Source organism: Odontesthes bonariensis, chromosome 9, assembly GCF_027942865.1.
Source record: "Odontesthes bonariensis isolate fOdoBon6 chromosome 9, fOdoBon6.hap1, whole genome shotgun sequence".
NCBI classification, from domain to species: domain Eukaryota; kingdom Metazoa; phylum Chordata; class Actinopteri; order Atheriniformes; family Atherinopsidae; genus Odontesthes; species Odontesthes bonariensis.
The window spans coordinates 18,072,271-18,084,501 of NC_134514.1; the positions used below are offsets into that span (position 1 = coordinate 18,072,271).

The window sequence follows — 12,231 nt, forward strand, 5'->3', positions numbered from 1 at the left end:
AATTAGAGATAAATAAGCCAGGACAAACAGCAGGGGGCGCAATTATATCCTATCCAGTGGTTATCCCACTGGCCTTGCCATCATTGGTCTTTTTTTTTTTTTCATTCTAAGTAGGTTACACAACTGAGCAATAATGAGAGGACAGAGATGAATTAACTTTATGGCCACAGCTGCATTAACACCAGATCAACATTACTCAGCTGTGAAATAAAGGAATCACATTCAAAAGAGAGAAAAATATGAAGATATTAGTCCTGCTGTTTTATAAACATGACAGTGGCTTCAGTCACAAAACATTCACCAAAACTGAGAAAGGCACACAAGCTCAGTCTGCACCCCGGCTCTTCCTCTTCTAACTGCAAAGTGTCACACTTGATTTAAAATGCTTTAGAAGATGAGAGAAATGGGGAGGTGGGGCTTTTAGAAAGGCCAGGGGTGGAGGGGAGGGGTCCCACTTTGATGGCTCACTACAGAGGACACTGAGCCCTGTGAGGAGTGGTGGTCCCACACATCTGGAGCTCTCTGTCAACCAAGCGTCCTCCTCTGCAGAGGAGCCTTTTGTTTCGAAACAAAACGCCCCAAAAAACTCAGAGCAAAAGATTTCATTGAAAGTGGGTGAAATGACTTATAATGCAGCTGACTCATCAGTACACACAATCAAAATACTGTGATAATGACTGATGTAAGATATGGGGGTTTTGCATGTGGCATCCCAAAATAATGGAGCATTAGAGAAGCTTAAAACAAATCTGACCAACAGAAAAGAAAAATGTCCAAAGTTTGTATTTTATAATGTTTTGCCACACAATTCCTGACAGCTTTTCTGGACAATTTCATTGAGCTTTCTGCAACTTCTTTTCAAAGCATTGCCTCCTCCTTCTGAAACATCATGATGCTTCCTCTGTGTAGTTTCTACTCCACCTTGAGGACAAAGTAAGTACAACCTTCTTATTACTCCTTTATTTGTTGCTCCTGTTGTTGTGTAGCTTTCATAAAGACACGATAGCATGGATCATGCAACCGACAGCGTAGACTGCTGTGGAAGACTGGCAACACAATGCCTCAAAGTTGTATGTATGTGGGTCAGCAGCAGGTTTAGTTGCCAAGTGGTAAATTGTGACTTTATTGCAAGGCTCCACTCCAAAGAAGAGTTTGAGCAATGTAACAAAAGTGGGCCAAAGAGGGGAGAAATGTTCCAGTGCTTTCAGTGGGTTCCTTTTAAAGCAACCGTTCCGGCTGAAGAATAGTTTAAAAAACCTAAAATTCCCAGCAGGATTTCTTTCTATAAAACAGCAGAACTCAGTATTAACTTTTTGACAGTTTACGATGAGTTTCAAAAAGACCTTAAAATAAGCTATAAAAGATAACATACACTTTAGGACAATCGGCTGGCTAGAAAAACAAGCATTATTTTATCTGAGCTTTCTATTGAAAGGGAGCTCATTTACACTATGCCTCTGTCTCACATGAACACACACATGCACAGTTGGCCGTTGTTGGCTGTGACTGGGGTGCTGTGGGGAGAGTGGGGCTCACTGTGACCAGGCAGAGGCCAGTGTTGCAGGCAAACAGGCAGTGGAGAGAGTGTTGTACCGCACAGACGTGCCCAGGGTGGATAAACCATGCTCACTGAGTGGGAGAAAGACTCTGCCCAGGACACAAAATGAAGGTGAAAAGGAAGCCTTCCTCTATAGGCGAGAGTTTCACTGACATTCCTTCACCACGGATGCTCTTTAGCCTCTCCGTCTTCCTTCTCCTCTTCACAGGTAGGTCCAAGTATCATTGAATAAGTACCTTCTGCAGTCAGGTTTTTTTTTGCCATTTTAATCTGAGATCAAAACTAACATCATTATTCTTTTTAAAGTGAAGCTAATCCAGGTTAAGTTAGTCTCAGATGATTTTTCTTTTGTGATCTTCGGTTCGGCAGTACAATGGATTTGTTCATGGGTGGTGCTTAACACTGGGCCCCCGTTTAAAGCTCAAAAGAGGCTGGAGTGGCCATTGAAGTTCTGTCAGAAGGGCATTCATAGGTTAAAAGAGATCATAAAAAAGTTTTCTGGAGATTTGTGAATCGGGCAAGGCTTGCTTTTGCATATGGTAAGCTGTATGCTTGTTTATTCATGAGAAATGGCAATGAAAAGTAAAAAAATTAAGATTGTGTGGTTTGATTACACAACAGTACCATGGGCCCAGTTTACCCAACCAGGCCACTTTTGGTAGAATCACTGGACCCTGTGTCTATCTCCGGATTCACCAGTGACAAAGAATTTCTCTCTCTAAACCCTCTCTCACTCTTTTCAAGCGAGGAAACAAGTCCCAACAATCGTGCCCTTTGTCTTATTGCCCTGGCAACCCCTGTCAGGCGGACCAAATGGTTGCCACGGCAATGAGGCGATGCCCAGCTAACTGGCTCACTGCAAAGAATAGTGCAGACTTTTTCTCTCCCTCTCTCCTCTCTGAGGTTGATCTCTCCATCACTGAGGCCAAACAGTAGGAAGCCCCTTCAAGGCCCGCAGCCAATGTTTAGACCTCCATGTGTCCAACTACGGCTGAGTTATAGGAAGCTCTACTGTGAACATATTAGTTTTGCTTTGTTAGGTTTCCAAGACAGGGCGCCCCTCTAAAGGTGGAAATGTGGCTTACACTATAAAACCTGATCCCTGTATCCCTGTGGGGGGAGGACAATAACTGGGGAACACAAATCAAAATTAGTATATTATTTGTTCACTCCAGGAGATCATGAGGAATTCCTTGGTGTGTCTCTATGAAACAGATGAGTGATCATGATGTGACAAGACAGTTAGAGTAACAGCATCTTTGATGGTTAAGACTTTGCCTCCATACGATGCATAAAGTAAGCCTCTGAATTTCTAAACTTTACTCATTAAAGGTGAAAGAAAGCTCTCAAACCTTTTTTCTTTCAAACAGAGGTCTAAAGGAATCAAGCTACTCTTTTCAAAGAGTTGGTATAGTTTAAAGGGGATTTTTTTTTCTCTTTTTTTTTCTCAAAGTGGGATTGAGCAAAGAACTTCTGAACAGTTAGTGTCTTACCTTCATGAGACAGCAGTCAGAGTGCTGGAGGAATTCTGATGGGGGAGCTAAGCCAAGAGCTAAGCAGAAAAAAGCCACAGAAGAGCAAATTTTCATCATCTGAAAAAATTTCACAGCAGCAGGAGCAAACAATATATATAGAAACAGCGATTTACACACTGGGCCACTTTGGCACCGGACAGTTGTTTACTTTGTCTCTATTTTTTCAAGTAAATATCATCCATATTGCTCTGCATTGGCTGTTCAACGCATCCATTCTGGCCAGTTTAATCCCAAATGATCAACTATGTACATTAAGAATGAGTGAAAAGCCTGGGAAAGCACAAACGTCACCTGCATGCAACAACGAGGACCGACACAGATGTTCTTCCGTTAAAAAAATAGAGACAAATTGAATCCTTGTATAATGCAAAAGTGTTGTGTTAAAAAATTCAATTTATTGAGCGTTTGCTCAAACTGCAATGACATTTTCAAGGTGAGAAAAGACAGGGAAAAAAAACTCCTTTTTCTATCTTAATTGCAAATGAGGTACAGAGAATGGTAGCCGCCCAACATTTAGGTCAAATGCAAGCATTCATTTAGTAAGCTGGTTATATCTGTGCCATGACTAGTGATCTTTGTTTTGGTTCATTCTACAAAAATTTGGGGGTTTAATTTCTTCAGTATGCTAAGAAAAGGATACTTTACGTCAAGTTTACCTGGAAGAGCAACAAATAGATATTTTCATACAAATGAAAATTTTTATTTTGTAATTAGAATTTGACCTTGAAATGTTTGCCCCTGGTGCCAATACTGCTCTGATTTTGCATTCACGTTTTCAGTACCAGTAATAGTATTAATTAGTGCTGCTGTGATAAGTGTGGTTTCCGCATAGTTTCTGCTATTGTTTCACTCTTTGGCAGAACATCAAAGGCTTCAAATGATTGTCATTTGTAAACTCTGTGTCCATCCTGGCATCATATTTCCATTCTATTTGATCAGTTCAAGACCTCACCACCATTTTTTTCTCTTTTAACAGGAAAGGTGTCAGGAGTGAATGTGACCAGCCAGACTCAGGTGGTGAGGGGAACAGTGGGCAAAGAGGCCCTCTTGCCGGTCAGCTACTCCAGCAGCAGCACAGACAAGCCCGTCATCAAGTGGCAGCTAAAGAAGGACAAAGTGAAATCCGTCACTGTCGTGCAGTCCATAGGAACAGATATCATAGGGAACCTGAGGCCTGAGTATCGCAACCGCATCCTGGTGTTTGAAAACGGCTCACTACTGCTTCACAACCTGCAGCTATCAGATGAGGGGGCATACGAGGTTGAAATCTCCATCACAGATGACACGTTCACTGGAGAGCACTACATTGAGCTCACTGTGGATGGTATACAAAATGACTCCTCTTTTAAATATCTGTGTTTCGTCATGTTTCAAAGCATTTGAGCAATCAGAGCAGGACACTGAAGAGGAGTTATGTGCTAAAAGTAGAGCAGTACAAGTTGAGCCTATATTATCTTGCCAAGAGAGAGCGTAATTCTAATACTGGAGTCACTTTTTAAGAGAATGACACAGAGTGATTCACAATGTTGCTTGTGCCCTTTTGTGATCTTCAACGCAATACAACAAGAGCTCAGCACGCCCTCATACATATTTTGACCCAAGCCCACTATGCCTTTGTTTTGTTTTCCTCCTCAGTTCCTATGTCCAAACCTTACATCCAGATGATGGCCTCTTCGGTCCTGGAGTACAGCGAGTCCTTCCACCTCCACTGTTCCCATGATAATGGCACAAAGCCCATCTACAACTGGCTGAAGGGAGACAAGGTGCTGACGAATGACTCACGTCTGCTGCTTTCACATGACCAAAAGGTGCTGACCATCTTACGCGTTCTGATGTCAGATGATGACGTTTACGTCTGCACAGTGGAGAACCCCATAAGCAGCATGAAGAGCATTCCTGTCAAGCTCACTGTCTACAGTAGGTGGCATGTATCTACAGTACAAGTTAGAGTATAGGTTAGTCTTGCGTTCAAACATTTACAAAAATTAACTCTGAAATAGAGTGGAGGACAAGTATAAGGTGAAAATGGAGCACAGTAATCATAAGTAACTCTACTTGTAGCATTTTCGGTGGGTGGACTCTGGGTCCAAATAATTCATTAAACATTTGCCAATCTGAAAATGTGTGTCTTGTTATGAAAGCAATGTACATTTGAGCACTTTGTTCACAAACAATCAATTTTCACTGGCTCTTTGAAGCAATTATAATCTCATGCTGAGCAATACACAAGCATGCTGGCCTCTCTAACAATGTTGTTTACAACAAGTGCAAATCCCAACTGTGATTGTAAGAGAGTTGGCTCAGAGCGGCTGTTACTGGGCGCCAGAATAGAGCCACATGTCGGGCTGAGAGAGAGGGCGAGGCAGTCTAATCCAATGAATGAGCAGTTATTTATGAGCAGGGAGAAGAAAAGGAAGGCAGGTGGAGATGGCGCTTTGCCTCGGTGGACCACAGTAATTCTGACTTCATTATTGCTGTACTGTGATGTGCTGCATGAACAGACAACTACAGGCCCTCAAACATGCTCTCTATCCCCTGTGCATGCACTGCAGTGTGACACAAAGTCTCAAAGTGACTACCCTGACGTCCTACTTCAATGCATCCTATTCATGTCAGCCCCAACCCAAAATGACAAGCGAAGGAGAAAGAAAAATCAAGTGTTTTCATGCTCCCTTTGTTTTCTTTATTAGTTTTTCCTTTGAAGCTGCAACTTCATCTAATTGTACAAGCACGACACTTCCACTGTCAAAGAGAAAATTAAGGATAGAGTTGAAAGGGTTTTTACATATAATGTGGCAGATCCAGCTTTGAAATTAATTTATGTGAAGAAAAGGTACAAGTCAGTCTGACTGTTTTTAACACACGTCTCCATCTTTCTTTCTTTCTTTGTGTTTCTGTCTACTACTCTGTATCACTCTGGTTTAGGACGGAGCTCGCTATACATCATCCTGTCCACTGGGGGCATATTCCTTCTAATCACCCTGGTGACTGTGTGTGCCTGTTGGAAACCGTCCAAGTGAGAGCTGCACTTTTATCTTTTTCTTCTTTTCCCTTATTTCCTCTCTTACCTCCTTTCTTGTTCACCCACTCTCGTCGGCTTTGATGTTGCACTTGATGATTTGACTTGAATCTTAAATAGCTCCACAGTGTCACCACTCTGGACACGGGCTGGGGGAAATAAACCCTCGGTGCCATTTAGTTTGTGTGTATTGAGCAGCAAGTTTTGGGTGTGCTTTAAGATGATTTTGTTTGCGTGTTTGTTTTTCCGGGTATAGAAAGAAACACCGACCCGTCCCCCAAAGAGCTCCTGTTTATATGGAACAAGGTGAAAATGGCCATGATGGTGAGCAACATTTATAGCTCCTATTTCTTAATATGCACCTTTATAATGCGTGTTGTATTGATTAATAACCCATTGATTAATAATTTCACAAATCAGCAGATTGTCACTCAAATATACAGGATAATGAGAACGATAATCCATCTTTTGCAGTTGATGTTGTACCCAAACCAACTACGCTTGGTCGAAGGAGTCCAATGCCTCTTTACGTTCTCAATGAAGATGTGAGTCCCTCTTTTACTGACTAATTTCATTTAGCAGGTTTACAACAGAAAAACAAGTGGAAGAGTTTGCAGCCATGCTGGTGGCTCTGTGAGGCCGTTCAAAGCTGAAAGTCGGCATCAGATAAGAATGACAAAGGCCCACTATGACGGTGGCAATGCTTTGAAGTTAGAAAAATACATGTTTAATGTATCATGTTCACCATCTCACGGTAACATGCAAACAGGTAAATATCTGCACAGTAGTTCAGAGCACAGCTGAGGATGATTGCCATCTGTTTTGCAAGTGATAGTAAAAAAAAACAAAAGATTATGATTCTGATCTTAGAATTGAGTTACATGAAGAGTTAAGTGAGCAGCAAGCTTGTTCATTTTAAGGCCAGGGTGTATGTTTGTACTAAATGCAATACCTATACCCCACAATGGTTGCTGAGACCATTCATAGTCATCTTAGCTAAAGAATGCAAACACGTATCACGGGAAAAATAGGATCGGAGAAGTTGTTAAGATTTAAAATTTGTACACCCTGATTGTCATTGTTCTGTGATAATGCATCTGTGGTGAGATGTGATTTTGGCTCAGCTGCAGGAAGAGAGAATTTGTTCGCGGAATAAAAGGTCTATGGTAGATTTGTACCATAGAACAACTTTAAAAAATATTTCCCCCAAAGCCAAAAATGTTGACCTGGTGGTGCTGCTAGACTCAGGGGATCTCTAACTTCCACTCATGATGATTTTGTGATTAACACTTATGTCAATACAGAGTTTCATAATGATACAGCGGTTGGTTATCAATGTATATTTCACTCTGAACCAGTGGTACTCAACCAAGAGAGCATAAATGTCTCATATAGATTCATGCAGTTAGCATAAGGATAAACATGCCCCGGCTAATGTTGAAGCTTAAACAATGACTTCATTATATGAAAATTATAAATAAAACTCAATACACATGAGGATGATTCTCACACATGCATCATTGTCTTATTTCAGGAGACTCTGGAGCGTCTGGAAGAATGCTCTGGCAATGCTGTTGGCCTGTCAGATACAATTATCCCTGTTTCCTATGCTGCAGTCTTTCCTCCTACCTCCAACAGAACTGAGCGGCCTGTCTGGTCTGCTCCCCGCAGGTACCCTCGCAGCCCCTCTCCACTAGCACAGCCTCTCCCACAGCCCATTCCAGGTCCCCCCCTGCACCCTGTCCGCTCCCCTGCTAACTCCCCAGGCTCATCTCCACGCAGTTTCAGCCCAGTGAGAAAGGTCCGTCCTCCAGTTGGCATCCCAACCAGCCACCTGCCTGTAGAACCAGAGTTTCCAGAACCCAGCGATCAGACTCACTGTCCATCATAGCACTGACAACTGTGTGGATGTAACTGTTTGCCCTGTGATATGTGATGTATGTGTGTAGTTTGTTGGTCTTCTTTTGGAGTCTGCTATGAGATCACTTTATTCTGACAATGTCTAGTTGTTTCTTTCTCTTCCTATTCATTATTCTTTGTCTATATCTCTATGGCTATGCACAGTATATCTGAGATGTTTTGTTGGAACCCTCTCCTGTTCACCAGCATGTTGTATATCATACGTATGATGCTGAGACAGTAAGAAATTTACAGTTCTGATAGATATTTTGCTCCTTATGATTTTCGGAAAATTTTGATATACACTTGTACATAATGTAAGTTAATAGTTTTCAAAGTTTGAGAGCTTTGTTTTCTTTTAAGCAATTAAACTGTTCACATTGTATTCCTATTCCACTTTAGGTCACAGTATAAACTAAGGTAATAAAAACCATTGCAATAGTTTGCATCTTGTCATCTTTTTTTTGTAGCAATAAAACGCAAAAACTCACATAGGTGTTCACTTCATGGTTTGTTTTTCAATCTCTCTCCAGAAATCTACTGTCGTAATATATAGTTATTGTTTTCAAACACACCATATGAGAGCTGCCAGTCTTGATGATGTGTAATGCTTCTCTAGTCCAGTAGATGTCACCCAAACATTTTGGTACATACTTTATTTTAACGTTCCAGAAGTAACGTGTCAATGTATCATTAAATTTACTGTTTTTTATTATAAACTTGTCCACTTTAACACCCAAAGCTGACATATAACATCTGGAGATTGTTGTGCAACGTTACCTCTCATATTTCAAAAGACATTTGCTATTTTAGGCCTTTGTTTTGCCTTTAGTAGCTATTCATCTACTGTGTGTGGTGCTCTCTGTCCGAAAACCCTGTCTTTGAATTTGGATAAAGTGAAACTACCATCCACAAAAAAAATTAAAGAACCATCAACAAAAGTTTCCTGGAAAAAAAAAGAAAAGCAAAATGCAAGGAATCTTCTTCCAGATGGGCATCTACACATACTATGTATTCAGTAACAATAACTTCATTATGGCTGATAAGAATGACAAAATTAGAAAAATACTGGATTAGTGAGGAAACAGTGTAACATCCACTTGCAGCCAAAAAGTAAGAATCTGAGCCTGACAACTCCCAGTCCATTGTGAACATGTTTAACAGATAAAGAAAAGAGGAGATAAACCAACAGAAGCATTATGGACCAAGTGCTCCTGGATGTAAACATGATGTCATATATAATAAGCCGAATTTTTGCCTCTCCATTTCAGCTCAGATACCAGAGCATTGTTTTTGCCGATAATACACCAGCAAACAATTATTTGAAATGTGACCATAAAGTGATGTAATGTGCTCTTATTATAGCGTGCAGTCACTCCTCCTCTGTGTCATTTGTAAAATTGAGTTCATGCCCCGAGTCTGTCCACGTGGGCATGTTGGTTCATGACTCTCTGTTGTGCTGTCCTAAGCCAGCAAACTTGCAGGTTTTCCTGGACTGAATGACAAAAAACCCATCCAATAAAATACCCAAGTTAAGTTTTTGCTTTAGGTTTGACAGTTTGACTTATACTGGAAAGTTTCTGCTGTAGTGCAACACCCAGTTGTTCACCAAAGTCCTTTATTTTGTATTTAGATAAGGGAACTCTTCCTCATCTTTACTTCTTTAAGACTGTCTTAGATGCTCTTTTTCTATGTTTACTGCTCTGTTGCCAGTTCCCATGATTAGTTGTAGGTGCTTCTGCACGTGCTTTTTGAGTATTACAAAGCCTTACCTGCCTTTGGTCTACCCCTGAACCATCCTTTTAAACATGAGTCAACCTGTATGGCAGCTCTGTTAATGTGTAATGTAATTACGAATTTGTATTTAGATACACTCACAAAGTGGCCTGGTCTATCACTATTATCAGAATAATGTGTTCCATTCAGAGGTCCAGCTGGACAGCTTTTGTCATGAAAATCTCCATGATTTTGTTGGTTGCTTTAATCCTGAGACGTATCTTCCATCACTAAAGGTGTGAGTCTTACGGTTGCATAACTAACTCAGGTCCGCCTGTTTTGATCTGGGCTTTGCGGTCTTTGTTCTATTTGAAACCCCATTTATTCCCTGAAACACAGACTCATGAATACACATACAGCACCGTGGCGTCACACAACTGCAAGCTAACACACAAACATTTGCATAAGAACTTGCGGGTTATGGCGAGTGGAAAACTAACTGTCGTCAGATCATGAAAGTGGGTCATTTTTATTGAGCTTAGAAATTGCTTTAACACTGTGTGATCTCACATCGTGTTTATAACGTGACAGTTTGTCCTGTCATGTTCCACATTTCCTTCAGTTTGGCAGAAGGCCTGGAAGCAAAGGGAGTAATTAGACTCTGGGGAACAGTATCACATCTGGGTGCAAAGAGAAGGTGTTCATGTGATTCTGCATGAACACGTGTGGGGTGAAGGTGTCCAAATTGAGCTGAATGGAGATTATGTGTGATGCTTTCCATATCTAATTAATTACCTCCTCTGGCTGCCTGGTTAAGTCCTTTTCCCAATGTCCTTGTTAACACCTGCCTGTTTGTGTGGAATTCCCAGCTGAGGAGAGTGATTTTAAGGTTGGAAAGCTCTAATCCTTTTTTTTTTAAGTCAGGACCCATAACAGCACTGTTTTGGTCGTTTTTTAGGTTAATGGGCAAAAGAAGAAGAGATAAAATGATCTAATATCCTCTCTGATCCATGTCACTTACACAAAACCTTGTTAGAATGTGCCAGCACATTACCAGACCTTATAACTCCTATTGTTAGTCTAAAAGGTGTTTGTTCTTTACATGTTTTATATTTTCATTCGTTTTTTTTTTCATTTAGCAGTCCAAATTCTGCTACTTCTGTCTTTTCTGTGTCTACTGTATGATGTTTTCCACTTTTTTGGGAAGTATCTATATATACTTCCTTCTGTTCTTACTATTGATATCACAACATTATAGTGAAGTGAATTAACAGTGAATTTGGATACAATTGAATTTAATTGGACAAATGGCAAATGTGAGCATGATATAGAATGATATTCGTATTTTGCTTCAGTATCTTTTTTACTCCACTTTGAACATGTTGGTTCTCTTCTACCATAGCACAGAGGTAAAGGTTTTCTCAAACACAATCCTTTGACAGATACCGTTAGGATTTTCAAAACTTTTTAAAGATCAAATGAAACTTTTCAGGAATTGATTATTTTGCAGCAGTTCCATTAGAACAGCAATCCCTCTTTAAGGTTTCACAGAGTTTCACTTGGATCACTGTCTGTGGCCCAAAAAAAGTTGACAAAAACATCAGCAACTATTAGAGGAACAATAGAAGATCAATAAAATATGTACAACAGAACTTTATTTACGCTTCCTCTCCTTTTTTTTAATCAAAACCTGTAAAACCACTGGAGCTAAAGATCCGTTTGAAGTCACTAAAACTAGCTGCACCTTCACCAACTGCTGCAAAAAAATTACTGTACGATAACAGATCTATTTCTTATATAACAAGAACTTTTTCCCTTGATAAGAATACACCTGCACCATTACTTTAACATGCTTTTGAACTCAGAGCTTTTTGACAACATGGCTTACTTTCATGGTATATATTTGAATATGGATGGGCACTTATTGATGTTAATACTTGCTCCTTTGGAGGTTTCTCTGCATTCATAGGTAGTTCCTCCCACAGTCCAAAGTCATGCATGTTAGGTTAGTTGGCGAATCTAAATCGACTGTCAGACCGAGTGTGAGCATGCACGGTTGTTTCTCATCTTTGTCTCTGTGATGGACTGGAAACCTGCCCAGGGTGGAAGGATGAAGCAGGCATGGAAACTAAATGAATGATGAGGGAATTTTTCATGAACTTACATGTATTGTTTACTGCAATAATTTGTTTTGTTTGAGCACTGTGTCTCCTCTTGATTAGTAATCATTTCTGTCTTCTACACAGCAACAATATGATTCCTGAGATAAGCTTCAGTCAAATGGAATATAATTTATGTTCAGCGCTTCAAAAAGCATAATACGCATCCATTTTTCTGATGAGATACCATGAACAACACTTTATAGACAGTGGGTTTGTCACCAGTTCAGGTAATAGCCTCATACTACTTAACATGCGGGCTGTCTCTTTTTTCTCCCTAGTAACAGTCCCATGGAAACCAGTGTGAGTGCCAATTATATTCACAGTGCTCAGTACCCCTTAAAT

General features: G+C 40.4%; 1 protein-coding gene across 1 annotated transcript; it reads left to right on the forward strand.

Annotated features, from left to right (window-relative positions):
- The first annotated feature begins 1,523 nt into the window (after positions 1–1,523).
- On the forward strand, positions 1,524–8,455 carry hepacama (hepatic and glial cell adhesion molecule a). Its single transcript, XM_075474412.1, has 7 exons — positions 1,524–1,766; positions 4,070–4,417; positions 4,729–5,010; positions 6,019–6,109; positions 6,369–6,436; positions 6,587–6,657; positions 7,647–8,455. The coding sequence occupies exons 1-7, from the start codon at positions 1,664–1,666 to the stop codon at positions 8,001–8,003; spliced, it is 1,320 nt and encodes a 439-aa protein (XP_075330527.1). The 5' UTR covers positions 1,524–1,663; the 3' UTR covers positions 8,004–8,455.
- The last annotated feature ends 3,776 nt before the right edge of the window (positions 8,456–12,231 follow it).